This window comes from Procambarus clarkii, chromosome 16 (assembly GCF_040958095.1).
Source record: "Procambarus clarkii isolate CNS0578487 chromosome 16, FALCON_Pclarkii_2.0, whole genome shotgun sequence".
NCBI lineage: Eukaryota > Metazoa > Arthropoda > Malacostraca > Decapoda > Cambaridae > Procambarus > Procambarus clarkii.
The window spans coordinates 13,587,296-13,602,182 of NC_091165.1; the positions used below are offsets into that span (position 1 = coordinate 13,587,296).

The 14,887-nt window shown below is 55.8% G+C and overlaps 1 protein-coding gene across 1 annotated transcript; it reads right to left on the reverse strand.

The window, feature by feature from the left end:
* Window positions 1–7,503: 7,503 nt before the first annotated feature.
* LOC138365223 (mucin-19-like) lies at window positions 7,504–14,648 on the reverse strand. The gene is made up of 3 exons (XM_069325487.1): window positions 14,624–14,648; window positions 9,368–11,872; window positions 7,504–9,227 (listed from the first exon to the last, which is right to left on the reverse strand). The coding sequence occupies exons 1-3, from the start codon at window positions 14,646–14,648 to the stop codon at window positions 7,504–7,506; spliced, it is 4,254 nt and encodes a 1,417-aa protein (XP_069181588.1).
* Window positions 14,649–14,887: the final 239 nt, after the last annotated feature.

A 14,887-nucleotide genomic window follows, 5' to 3' on the forward strand; every position in this document is an offset into this window, starting at 1 on the left:
CCAGGGACAACAGGTCATAAAGAAAGATGGGGAGCGGGGGGGGGGGTGCCTGGTCCTAATTAACACCTCATGTTGGTCACCTCAGTGGTCAAGGAGGCACAGTGGTGGTGGTGGCTGGTGAGGGGGGGGGGCATGGGGAGTATGGTGAGGGGGGGCATGGGGGGGTATTGTGAGGGGGGGGGCATGGAGGACTGAGGGGGTGGGGGCATGGGGGTATACTGATGGGAGAGGTGGGGAATATTTGGGGAAAAGGAGGGAGAGAGGGAGGGAAGAGGAAGGGGCAGGGATGCAAGAGGACAGTACAGAGGTGTGGCTGGGGTAAACAGCCAGGTAAGTTATTATCCCACATAACCCTTGTTCACCTTACAAACTCATTTGCGGAGATTATTATTACATTTCCACACCGTAGTCTGGTGGTCTCTGGGGGCCTCGTAGCCTGGTGGATAGCGCGCAGGACTCGTAATTCTGTGGCGCGGGTTCGATTCCCGCACGAGGCAGAAACAAATGGGCAAAGTTTCTTTCACCCTGAATGCCCCTGTTACCTAGCAGTAAATAGGTACCTGCGTGTTAGTCAGCTGTCACGGGCTGCTTCCTGGGGGTGGAGGCCTGGTCGAGGACCGGGCCGCGGTGACGCTAAGCCCCGGAACCATCTCAAGGTAACCTCCAGACACCCCAACCTTCCCCTACACTCACAAGGCTTACATGTCTGTTTCACGCAGCCTAATTATTACGTGGTACAGAGTGCCATCCCCTGGTCTTAATATTACCACTAATTACCTCCGGTGCCACCCCCCTCCACCCCGCCCAACACTCAGGTCAAGCAGCGGTGTGAGGTGTCGTGACCCCGGGCGACCTCTTGACCTCTGGGCCACTTATTTGTCGGTAGGGAAGTGAGGGGGGGGGGGGGGTCGGCCTGTGGGAACCCACATGTATGGCAACACAGGCGTGAGGGTGCCAGTGTGTGTGTGGCAACACAGGTCTGAGGGTGCCAGTGTGTGTGTGGCAACACAGGTCTGAGGGTGCCAGTGTGTGTGTGGCAACACAGGTCTGAGGGTGCCAGTGTGTGTGTGGCAACACAGGTCTGAGGGTGCCACTGTGTGTGTGGCAACACAGGTCTGAGGGTGCCACTGTGTGTGTGGCAACACAGGCGTGAGGGTGCCAGTGTGTGTGTGGCAACACAGGTCTGAGGGTGCCAGTGTGTGTGTGGCAACACAGGTCTGAGGGTGCCAGTGTGTGTGTGGCAACACAGGTCTGAGGGTGCCACTGTGTGTGTGGCAACACAGGTCTGAGGGTGCCACTGTGTGTGTGGCAACACAGGCGTGAGGGTGCCAGTGTGTGTGTGGCAACACAGGTCTGAGGGTGCCACTGTGTGTGTGGCAACACAGGTCTGAGGGTGCCACTGTGTGTGTGGCAACACAGGTCTGAGGGTGCCACTGTGTGTGTGGCAACACAGGTCTGGGGGTGCCACTGTGTGTGTGGCAACACAGGTCTGAGGGTGCCAGTGTGTGTGGCAACACAGGTCTGAGGGTGCCAGTGTGTGTGGCAACACAGGCGTGAGGGTGCCAGTGTGTGTGGCAACACAGGCGTGAGGGTGCCAGTGTGTGTGGCAACACAGGCGTGAGGGTGCCAGTGTCTGGCAACACAGGCGTGAGGGTGCCAGTGTGTCTGGCAACACAGGCGTGAGGGTGCCAGTGTGTCTGGCAACACAGGCGTGAGGGTGCCAGTGTGTCTGGCAACACAGGCGTGAGGGTGCCAGTGTGTCTGGCAACACAGGCGTGAGGGTGCCAGTGTGTCTGGCAACACAGGCGTGAGGGTGCCAGTGTGTCTGGCAACACAGGCCTGGGGGTGCCAGTGTGTCTGGCAACACAGGCCTGAGGGTGCCAGTGTGTCTGGCAACACAGGCCTGAGGGTGCCAGGGTGTCTGGCAACACAGGCGTGAGGGTGTCAGTGTGTCTGGCAACACAGGCGTGAGGGTGCCAGTGTGTCTGGCAACACAGGCCTGGGGGTGCCAGTGTGTCTGGCAACACAGGCCTGGGGGTGCCAGTGTGTCTGGCAACACAGGCGTGAGGGTGCCAGTGTGTCTGGCAACACAGGTGTGAGGGTGCCAGTGTGTCTGGCAACACAGGTGTGAGGGTGCCAGTGTGTCTGGCAACACAGGCCTGAGGGTGCCAGTGTGTCTGGCAACACAGGCCTGAGGGTGCCAGTGTGTCTGGCAACACAGGCCTGAGGGTGCCAGCGTGTCTGGCAACACAGGCCTGAGGGTGCCAGTGTGTCTGGCAACACAGGCGTGAGGGTGCCAGTGTGTCTGGCAACACAGGCGTGAGGGTGCCAGTGTGTCTGGCAACACAGGCCTGAGGGTGCCAGTGTGTCTGGCAACACAGGCCTGAGGGTGCCAGTGTGTTTGGCAACACAGGCCTGGGGGTGCCAGTGTAACACTGTAAAAGTGTTTGGTTTAGTTTTATTTAATACATAGAGATTCAGGAGTTACAGACAGGGATTTGAGAAGGCGCCAGTTTGGTCGGCCTGAGTCTCACACCTCTAAGCGTTAATGACCCCAAGTGACCTGAGGTCAGATCACGTGAATTTCACCTTGCTTCTGCTAATCTTATAATTGGAGCCTGGTAGCCTTCAAACATGCCGACGTTTAAGGAGTGGCTTGGTAGAGTGCCTGAGGCTATCTACTTGTGGGCGGAGTTAGTTACTAGGTTGCCCAATATATACTCGGAGAGCAGAGCATAGAGACAGATGAGGATAAGACAAAAGACCAGGCAGCAGAGCAGGAGGACAACAGCCAAGACAGGCTGTCGGACGGGGGTGACGCTGCCTGACAGCTGCAGACTCCCCCCCCCCTCTATCCAGCTATAGGCAGACACTTGGTGAGTGAAACATTAAGGTGACTTGGTCGCGTTTACAAGTGTTGTGTGATGATCAGGGGCAGTCAGTTGTAGGGTTCTCAAATTCTTGGCTGATGACTCACTTTGCATATTTCTTGAACATTTGAATTGCTTAAATTATGATAGTTATGTGAAATATAATTGAATTTATTATTTAAATTGTCTTTAACTTGGTTCCCTAGAGTTTTTGAGTTGAGGTGAGAAAGCCTCTGTGGTTACTGGTTCATGATTTTAATTTAATGAGTACATGATACAGTTGGAACAGACCAATAATGACCTCTTGATAACATCTTTTGTGAATATTGTTATACAGACAAGTTCCATTCCTTGTCTTGTATGTAATGGTCTTGAATGGATGGTCAGCATTTCAAATCAAATCAAATGTTTATTTAGGTAAGGTACATACATACAAGAGATTTTACAAAGAGTGATGGATTTATAGTTAGGGCTAGTACATACAATACCTAAAACCCCTATTACGCAAAGCGTTTCGGGCATTTCTTCTTCTACTATCTACTCTTCTACTTCTATCTATCTACACCTCTCCCTCCACCCCTCTCCAAACTCTCACTTTCAACTAATGACCCTCCTCGCTCCTCCCACCTCTCTACCTCTCACCCCAAACCCTCACTAATTACTTCACTAGTCATCTCTTTCCTTTCGTGTCTCTTATACGTTTGTGGCAGTGAAATGTATTCTAGAGTTCTCTCTAGAGTTTCGGGTACCTGATCAAGTTACGGCGCCTTGTAGTCTTAGCACCTAGGTAGTCAAATACCTAGGTTACAAGGTGTTGAACGAGAGAGGCTGCCTTAGGAACTCTGGGAGTGCTCTAGAATAGTTAGCTAACTGGGGACGGGATAATGGACAAGATAGAGCTATTTCCCCCCCCCCCCGTTACACCAGGGTGTCTGGCAACACAGGCGTGAGGGTGCAAGGGTGTCTGGCAACACAGGCGTGAGGGTGCCAGGGTGTCTGGCAACACAGGCGTGAGGGTGCCAGGGTGTCTGGCAACACAGGCGTGAGGGTGCCAGGGTGTCTGGCAACACAGGCCTGAGGGTGCCAGTGTGTCTGGCAACACAGGCGTGAGGGTGCCAGTGTGTCTGGCAACACAGGCGTGAGGGTGCCAGGGTGTCTGGCAACACAAGCGTGAGGGTGCCAGTGTGTCTGGCAACACAGCCGTGAGGGTGCCAGTGTGTCTGGCAACACAGGCCTGAGGGTGCCAGTGTGTCTGGCAACACAGGCCTGAGGGTGCCAGTGTGTCTGGCAACACAGGCCTGAGGGTGCCAGGGTGTCGCGGGTGTAGCCACCTGCGGCTTGACACTCTAAGAGGACCTGACGCCAGAGTCAGGCGCCAGGTGCCAGGCTTGAGAGAGGGCCAGATGCCATATTGCAGGTACCTAACGCCAGCCCGTCTGGCTGGCTGGCTGGCTGGCTGGCTGGCTGACTGACTGACTGACTGGCTGGCTGACTGGCTGGCTGGCTGGCTGGCTGGCTGGCTGGCTGGCTGGCTGGCTGACTGACTGACTGACTGACTGACTGGCTGGCTAACTAGCTGGCTGGCTGACTAGCTGGTTGGCTGACTGGCTGGCTAACTAGCTGACTGGCTGGCTGACTGGCTGGCTGACTGACTAGCTGGCTGACTGACTGGCTGACCTCCCCCTCCCCCCCCCTCCGGGTGTCCTGGTTCCTAACATGTGTATGGGACAAGTAACAACATGTGTATGGGGCAAGTAACAACATGTGTATGGGACAAGTAACAACATGTGTATGGGGCAAGTAACAACATGTGTATGGGGCAAGTAACAACATGTGTATGGGGCAAGTAACAACATGTGTATGGGGCAAGTAACAACATGTGTATGGGGCAAGTAACAACATGTGTATGGGGCAAGTAACAACATGTGTATGGGGCAAGTAACAACATGTGTATGGGGCAAGTAACAACATGTGTATGGGGCAAGTAACAACACCAGTAGACTAACAGATGTTGTCACAGCTCGTATAAGACTTGGCTACAAGTATCTCTGGCAGTTGGGCTTGTATAGGGATCTAGATGAAGTAAAGTGTAAAGTGTGTGGACAAAGACAGGGACACACACTGGAACACTATGGTAGCCCCACAAGCCACACTATGGTAGCCCCACAAGCCACACTATGGTAGCCCCACAAGCCACACTATGGTAGCCCCACAAGCCACACTATGGTAAGCCACACAATGGTAGCCACACTATGGTAGCCCCACAAGCCACACTATGGTAGCCCCACAAGCCACACTATGGTAGCCCCACAAGCCACATTATGGTAGCCCCACAAGCCACATTATGGTAGCCCCACAAGCCACACTATGGTAGCCCCAGAAGCCACACTATGGTAGCCCCACAAGCCACACTATGGTAGCCCCACAAGCCACACTATGGTAGCCCCACAAGCCACACTATGGTAGCCCCACAAGCCACACTATGGTAGCCCCACAAGCCACACTATGGTAGCCCCACAAGCCACACTATGGTAGCCCCACAAGCCACACTATGGTAGCCCCAGAAGCCACACTATGGTAGCCCCACAAGCCACACTATGGTAGCCCCACAAGTCACACTATGGAAGCCCCACAAGCCACACTATGGTAGCCCCACAAGCCACATTATGGTAGCCCCACAAGCCACACTATGGTAGCCCCAGAAGCCACACTATGGTAGCCCCACAAGCCACACTATGGTAGCCCCAGAAGCCACACTATGGTAGCCCCACAAGCCACACTATGGTAGCCCCACAAGCCACACTATGGTAGCCCCACAAGCCACACTATGGTAGCCCCACAAGCCACACTATGGTAGCCCCACAAGCCACACTATGGTAGCCCCACAAGCCACATTATGGTAGCCACACAAGTTACACTATGGTAGCCACACAAGCCACACTATGGTAGCCCCTCAAGCCACTCTATGGTAGCCCCACAAGCCACATTATGGTAGCCACACAAGTTACACTATGGTAGCCCCACAAGCCACACTATGGTAGCCCCACAAGCCACACTATGGTAGCCCCACAAGCCACACTATGGTAGCCCCACAAGCCACACTATGGTAGCCACACATGCCACACAATGGTAGCCCCCACAAGCCACACTATGGTAGCCACACAAGCTACACTATGGTAGCCCCACAAGCCACACTATGGTAGCCCCACAAGCCACACTATGGTAGCCCCACAAGCCACACTATGGTAGCCCCACAAGCCACATTATGGTAGCCACACAAGTTACACTATGGTAGCCCCACAAGCCACATTATGGTAGCCACACAAGTTACACTATGGTAGCCACACAAGCCACATTATGGTAGCCCCACAAGCCACACTATGGTAGCCACACAAGCCACACTATGGTAGCCCCACAAGCCACACTACGGTAGATACACAAGGTCTCCGGGACGCCCCAATATTCATTAAGGACTAACAGTACCCAGCCACGCGTTGCTGTGGCTCAGCAACGTATGTGCGTTGGAGAGCCAGAGCTACCTTCCCTGTCCCCCGACCTCCCCACCGTCACCCGTCTCCTGGGCCTCCTAACCATTCCCCACTCCACCGTCCTCTCGTCCTCCCCACCATTCCCCACTCCCTCGTCCGCTGCCTTCCCAAATGGTCTGATGTTCCCATCACTGAAATATAAGATAAAGTTAAAAATTAAATGAAACGATGAAAAGATGAAAAAATAAACTATACTCACGAAATGAACGATATGGTAAACAACACAGTTCTATTCCATCACAATTCACACAAAATAATTAAATCAAAATGAACATAAATCAAAATTTATGAAAATTCAATTTATCAATGCAATCAGAAACATTAAAATGGAAATGTAATATATATAGTATAGCGTGTGTGTTGCTCTTACATGCAACAGATGGCGCTGTTTTTCCAAGAAAAGCATAGTTTTACCTGTCACAGGTGTGGCATCTGTACTTATACTCACGAAATGAACGGTATGGTAAACAACACAGCTCAATTGCAACACAATGTCACAAAATAATTCAATAAAAAATAAAATAAATCGAAATCTATGAAAATAAAATTTATGAATGCAATTGGAAACATTCAAATGGAATTCGTGACATATTTAGTATAGCGTGCATGTTGCTATTATGTGCAACAGATGGCGCTGTTTTTCTAAAATGCCTGTTTTTTTTCCTGTTGCAGGTGAGGCATGTATATAGTAGAAATATAAAAACACACGCCTATACGAATGCAACGCTGTGTCAAAATTTCAAAGAAATCGGTAAAGTAGTTTCGTAGATTTTCCTCACATGAAAATCACAGTTTTTCAGAAAAAAGCATGTTTTTTACCGTCACAGACGTGACATCTATACAGTATGTATATAAAAACCCGCTCGGATGCGAATGGAACATTGTGTGAAAATTTCAAGGCAATCAGTGAAGAACTTTCTGAGATTAGCGATTTTGAACAAACGAACATTTCCATTTTTATTTATATAGACTACATTGAAACTCGACCTTTTTTCTCTGAGAGGCACTTGTATGGAGTGTCTGGTCGATCCGGAGTGTCTGGTCGATCCGGAGTGTCTGGTCGATCCGGAGAGTGTCTGGTCGACCTAGAGAGTGCCTGGTCGATCCGGAGAGTGTCTGGTCGACCCGGAGAGTGCCTGGTCGACCCGGAGAGTGCCTGGTCGACCTGGAGAGTGCCTGGTCGACCCGGAGAGTGTCTGGTCGACCCGGAGAGTGCCTGGTCGACCCGGAGAGTGCCTGGTCGACCCGGAGAGTGTCTGGTCGACCTGGAGAGTGCCTGGTCGACCCGGAGAGTGTCTGGTCGACCCGGAGAGTGCCTGGTCGACCCGGAGAGTGTCTGGTCGACCTGGAGAGTGCCTGGTCGACCCGGAGAGTGTCTGGTCGACCCGGAGAGTGCCTGGTCGACCCGGAGAGTGCCTGGTCGACCCGGAGAGTGCCTGGTCGACCCGGAGTGTCTGGTCGACCTGGAGAGTGCCTGGTCGACCCGGAGTGCCTGGTCGACCCGGAGAGTGCCTGGTCGACCCGGAGAGTGCCTGGTCGACCCGGAGAGTGCCTGGTCGACCCAAAGAGTGCCTGGTCGAACCGGAGAGTGTCAGGTCGACCCGGAGAGTGCCTTGTCGACCCAGAGAGTGCCTGGTCGACCCGGAGAGTGCCTGGTCGACCCGGAGAGTGCCTGGTCGACCCGGAGAGTGTCTGGTCGACCCGGAGAGTGTCTGGTCGACCCGAAGAGTGTCTGGTCGATCCGGAGTGTCTGGTCGACCCGGAGAGTGACTGGTCGACCCGGAGAGTGTCTGGTCGACCCGGAAAGTGTCTGGTCGACCCGGAGAGTGCCTGGTCGACCCGGAGAGTGCCTGGTCGACCCGGAGAGTGCCTGGTCGACCCGGAGAGTGCCTGGTCGACCCGGAGAGTGCCTGGTCGACCCGGAGAGTGCCTGGTCGACCCGGAGAGTGCCTGGTCGACCCGGAGAGTGCCTGGTCGACCCGGAGAGTGCCTGGTCGACCCGGAGAGTGCCTGGTCGACCCGGAGAGTGCCTGGTCGACCCGGAGAGTGCCTTGTCGACCCGGAGAGTGCCTTGTCGACCCAAAGAGTGCCTTGTCGACCCAAAGAGTGCCTTGTCGACCCAAAAAGTGCCTGGTCGACCCGGAGTGTGCCTTGTCGACCCGGAAAGTGCCTGGTTGACCCGGAGAGTGCCTGGTCAATCTGGAGAGTGCCGGATCGACCCAGAGAGTGCCTGGTCGATCCGGAGAGTGTCTGGTCGACACGGAGAGTGTCTGGTCGACCCGGAGAGTGCCTGGTCGACCCGGAGAGTGCCGGGTCCACCCGCAGAGTGCCTGGTCGACCCGGAGAGTGCCTGGTCGACCCGGAGAGTGCCTGGTCGACCCGGAGAGTGCCTGGTCGACCCGGAGAGTGCCTGGTCGACCCGGAGAGTGCCTGGTCGACCCGAAGAGTGTCTGGTCGATCCGGAGAGTGTCTGGTCGACCGGAGAGTATCTGGTCGACCCGGAGAGTGACTGGTCGACCCGGAGAGTGTCTGGTCGACCCGGAGAGTGCCTGGTCGACCCGGAGAGTGCCTGGTCGACCCGGAGAGTGCCTGGTCGACCCGGAGAGTGCCTGGTCGACCCGGAGAGTGCCTGGTCGACCCGGAGAGTGCCTGGTCGACCCGGAGAGTGCCTTGTCGACCCAAAGAGTGCCTTGTCGACCCAAAGAGTGCCTTGTCGACCCAAAGAGTGCCTGGTCGACCCGGAGAGTGTCAGGTCGACCCGGAGAGTGCCTTGTCGACCCGGAGAGTGCCTGGTCGACCAGGAGAGTGCCTGGTTGACCCGGAGAGTGCCTGGTCAATCTGGAGAGTGCCGGATCGACCCAGAGAGTGCCTGGTCGATCCGGAGAGTGTCTGGTCGACCCGGAGAGTGTCTGGTCGACCCGGAGAGTGCCTGGTCGACCCGGAGAGTGCCTGGTCGACCCGGAGAGTGCCTGGTCGACCCGGAGAGTGCCTGGTCGACCCGGAGAGTGCCTGGTCGACCCGGAGAGTGCCTGGTCGACCCGGAGAGTGCCTGGTCGACCCGGAGAGTGTCTGGTCGACCTGGAGAGTGCCTGGTCGACCCGGAGTGCCTGGTCGACCCGGAGAGTGCCTGGTCGACCCGGAGAGTGCCTGGTCGACCCGGAGAGTGCCTGGTCGACCCAAAGAGTGCCTGGTCGAACCGGAGAGTGTCAGGTCGACCCGGAGAGTGCCTTGTCGACCCAGAGAGTGCCTGGTCGACCCGGAGAGTGCCTGGTCGACCCGGAGAGTGCCTGGTCGACCCGGAGAGTGTCTGGTCGACCCGGAGAGTGTCTGGTCGACCCGAAGAGTGTCTGGTCGATCCGGAGAGTGTCTGGTCGACCCGGAGAGTGACTGGTCGACCCGGAGAGTGTCTGGTCGACCCGGAAAGTGTCTGGTCGACCCGGAGAGTGCCTGGTCGACCCGGAGAGTGCCTGGTCGACCCGGAGAGTGCCTGGTCGACCCGGAGAGTGCCTGGTCGACCCGGAGAGTGCCTGGTCGACCCGGAGAGTGCCTGGTCGACCCGGAGAGTGCCTGGTCGACCCGGAGAGTGCCTGGTCGACCCGGAGAGTGCCTGGTCGACCCGGAGAGTGCCTTGTCGACCCGGAGAGTGCCTTGTCGACCCAAAGAGTGCCTTGTCGACCCAAAGAGTGCCTTGTCGACCCAAAAAGTGCCTGGTCGACCCGGAGTGTGCCTTGTCGACCCGGAAAGTGCCTGGTTGACCCGGAGAGTGCCTGGTCAATCTGGAGAGTGCCGGATCGACCCAGAGAGTGCCTGGTCGATCCGGAGAGTGTCTGGTCGACCCGGAGAGTGCCGGGTCCACCCGCAGAGTGCCTGGTCGACCCGGAGAGTGCCTGGTCGACCCGGAGAGTGCCTGGTCGACCCGGAGAGTGCCTGGTCGACCCGAAGAGTGTCTGGTCGATCCGGAGAGTGTCTGGTCGACCCGGAGAGTATCTGGTCGACCCGGAGAGTGACTGGTCGACCCGGAGAGTGTCTGGTCGACCCGGAGAGTGCCTGGTCGACCCGGAGAGTGTCTGGTCGACCCGGAGAGTGCCTGGTCGACCCGGAGAGTGCCTGGTCGACCCGGAGAGTGCCTGGTCGACCCGGAGAGTGCCTGGTCGACCCGGAGAGTGCCTGGTCGACCCGGAGAGTGCCTGGTCGACCCGGAGAGTGCCTTGTCGACCCAAAGAGTGCCTTGTCGACCCAAAGAGTGCCTTGTCGACCCAAAGAGTGCCTGGTCGACCCGGAGAGTGTCAGGTCGACCCGGAGAGTGCCTTGTCGACCCGGAGAGTGCCTGGTCGACCAGGAGAGTGCCTGGTTGACCCGGAGAGTGCCTGGTCAATCTGGAGAGTGCCGGATCGACCCAGAGAGTGCCTGGTCGATCCGGAGAGTGTCTGGTCGACCCGGAGAGTGTCTGGTCGACCCGGAGAGTGCCTGGTCGACCCGGAGAGTGCCTGGTCGACCCGGAGAGTGCCTGGTCGACCCGGAGAGTGTCTGGTCGACCCGGAGAGTGCCTGGTCGACCCGGAGAGTGCCTGGTCGACCCGGAGAGTGCCTGGTCGACCCGGAGAGTGCCTGGTCGACCCGGAGAGTGCCTGGTCGACCCGGAGAGTGTCTGGTCGACCCGGAGAGTGTCTGGTCGACCCGGAGAGTGTCTGGTCGACCCGGAGAGTGACTGGTCGACCCGGAGAGTGCGTTGTCGACCCAAAGAGTGCCTGGTCGACCCGGAGAGTGTCTGGTCGACCCGGAGAGTGCGTTGTCGACCCAAAGAGTGCCTGGTCGACCCGGAGAGTGACTGGTCGACCCGGAGAGTGCCTGGTCGACCCGGAGAGTGCCTGGTCGACCCGGAGAGTGTCTAGTCGACCCGGAGAGTGACTGGTCGACCCGGAGAGTGTCTGGTCAATCCGGAGAGTGCCGGATCGACCCAGAGAGTGCCTGGTCGATCCGGAGAGTGTCTGGTCGACCCGGAGAGTGTCTGGTCGACCCGGAGAGTGCGTTGTCGACCCAAAGAGTGCCTGGTCGACCCGGAAAGTGTCAGGTCGACCCGGAGAGTGCCTTGTCGACCCGGAGAGTGCCTGGTCGACCCGGAGAGTGCCTGGTTGACCCGGAGAGTGCCTGGTCAATCCGGAGAGTGCCGGATCGACCCAGAGAGTGCCTGGTCGATCCGGAGAGTGTCTGGTCGACCCAGAGTGCCTGATCGAGAGTGCCTGGTCGACCCGGAGAGTGCCTGGTCGACCCAGATAGTGTTTGGTCGATCCGGAGTGTCTGTCGACCCGGAGAGTGCCCGGTCTAGCCTGCCACTGTCGGGGCTCGACGCCCCACCGCCGCGGCGCGCCTCTTCCTGTTTTTGTCGTCTCGCAGATGGCGATAGAAAAAGGGAAATTGAAGGAAGGTTGTCGGCCGAGGGGCGACTCTCCGTGTTCTTGTGTAAACAGTTCGGTGATGAGTTTTTGCCGAGCGTGAGTTATGTGAGCGGCAGCGAGAACAGCGACAAGTGGATAATATGTGCTCTACGTCTCTGACGAATGGCGGGAGGAGGAGAATACGTTAACCTGTATGACTATGTAGAGGGAGAGATAGGGAAAGGGAAATAGGAAGGGCGCAAGGCAGGAAGAGTGACGAGAGGTGATGGGTATGGGCATGAGGGGGGAAGGTGAGTGGGGGAGAGATATATTAATGTGGACAGTAAAGAGAGGGACGGAGGGTGAACAAGACAGGTATTCAGATAAGGAGCCGCCCTGATCTTCCTGTGGCTCGCTTGAGAGCGCCAGGAGCTACAGGGCGTGCCCGGGAGGCCGAGGCACAACACACTCCCAAGATCTATGGAACCTGATCAGAATTACATTTCATCTTTGTAAATGCACATTAATGACACTATGTAAAAGACACATCGAACACTTTATGTAGGGCGTACGTAAATCTGTGTATCTATGTTTTTACGTATGTAGGTTAGCTTAGCATTTGAAAAGCACCGAATCACCTTCTGTGGTTGATTGTTCAATAAACCCTTGAACTAAATGTTTAACACTTCTCTAGCCCTGTCCATGGAGGACTGAAGACGTGTCTGGCCACGTCTGTGGTAGCACGTACTACCACAGACGGGTCGTTGTGGCCACTTGGGCGCCCAGACGGAAGTGTAGTGGTTTATAAGTGCATCATTTAGTTAGTTTGTTGACTAATTACTGTTTTATTTACTTATAATGAAACTCAATATATACGACCCCCCCCCTTCCAACCATGCAAACACACCCTCCACCCTCCACCAACCATACCAACACACCCTCCACCAACCATACCAACACACCCTCCACCAACCATGCCAACACACCCTCCACCAACCATACCAACACACCCTCCACCAACCATACCAACACACCCTCCACCAACCATACCAATACACCCTCCACCAACCATACCAACACACCCTCCACCAACCATACCAACACACCCTCCACCAACCATACCAACACACCCTCCACCAACCATACCAACACACCCTCCACCAACCATACCAACACACCATCCACCAACCATACCAACACACCCTACACCCTCCATACCAACACAACCTACACCAACCATACCAACACACCCTCCACCAACCATACCAACACACCCTCCACCAACCATGCCAACACACCCTCCACCAACCATACCAACACACCCTACACCCTCCATACCAACACACCCTACACCCTCCATACCAACACACCCTACACCAACCATACCAACACACCCTACACCAACCATACCAACACACCCTCCACCAACCATACCAACACACCCTCCACCAACCATACCAACACACCCTCCACCAACCATACCAACACACCCTCCACCAACCATACCAACACACCCTACACCAACCATGCCAACACACCCTACACCAACCATACCAACACACCCTCCACCAACCATACCAACACAACCTACACCAACCATGCCAACACACCCTCCACCAACCATACCAACACACCCTCCACCAACCATACCAACACACCCTACACCAACCATACCAACACACCCTACACCAACCATACCAACACACCACCAACCATACCAACACACCCTCCACCAACCATACCAACACACCTCCACCAACCATACCAACACACCCTCCACCAACCATACCAACACACCCTCCACCAACCATACCAACACACCCTCCACCAACCATACCAACACACCCTCCACCAACCATACCAACACACCCTACACCAACCATACCAACACACCCTCCACCAACCATACCAACACACCCTACACCAACCATACCAACACACCCTCCACCAACCATGCCAACACACCCTCCACCAACCATACCAACACACCCTCCACCAACCATACCAACACACCCTCCACCAACCATACCAACACACCCTCCACCAACCATACCAACACACCCTACACCAACCATACCAACACACCCTCCACCAACCATACCAACACACCCTACACCAACCATACCAACACACCCTCCACCAACCATACCAACACACCCTACACCAACCATACCAACACACCCTACACCAACCATACCAACACACCCTCCACCAACCATACCAACACACCCTACACCAACCATGCCAACACACCCTCCACCAACCATACCAACACACCCTCCACCAACCATACCAACACACCCTCCACCAACCATACCAACACACCCTCCACCAACCATACCAACACACCCTCCACCAACCATACCAACACACCCTACACCAACCATACCAACACACCCTACACCAACCATACCAACACACCCTACACCAACCATACCAACACACCCTCCACCAACCATACCAACACACCCTACACCAACCATGCCAACACACCCTCCACCAACCATACCAACACACCCTCCACCAACCATACCAACACACCCTCCACCAACCATACCAACACACCCTCCACCAACCATACCAACACACCCTCCACCAACCATACCAACACTGGTAGTCCCTTACAGCGGTTCAGTGACCGATGAACACGTCTCCTCCACACTAATCTCCTGACTGGCCTCCGCCAACACCTGCGGTGCAGGGCCACCACACAGGTGCCACACAGGTGCCACAGGTATGGCTAGCGATTGGAGCCAGGGCACTGTGGAGTGCCTGGGATGCCTGGGAAGTCACTTCACCTGCTGGGTGCCACCAGGTAACGTCGTGCTCACCTAGTCCTTCCTCTCCCATCACCATTACCTCCCATTTCCCCTCCCAGCTCCCTCCCATTTCCCCTCCCAGCTCCCTCCCAGCTCCCTCCCACCTCCCTCCCACGACCTGCACCCCCCCCCCTCCCTATTTACCATAATTCTTTGCGTTTTGTTCTTGTTCACAAATCATTTTCATTCAGTTATTATATAGTAATGTTTTTGTTTACAAATTTTTGTTGTAACTTTTGGCTTTATTTTTTGTCATATAAATTAATGCTGTGTGTT

What these genes read in the sequence shown, in the direction of transcription:
- LOC138365223 (XM_069325487.1), bottom strand. Translation starts at nt 14,648, where the DNA reads ATGGTGATGGGAGAGGAAGGACTAG. An exon ending in GATGGGAGAGGAAGGACTAG is followed by an intron (nt 11,873 to 14,623) that starts GTGAGCACGACG and finishes TGTTTACACAAG; the next exon opens with AACACGGAGAGTCGCCCCTC. An exon ending in GCACTCTCCGGGTCGACCAG is followed by an intron (nt 9,228 to 9,367) that starts GCACTCTCCGGG and finishes CGGGTCAACCAG; the next exon opens with GCACTCTCCTGGTCGACCAG.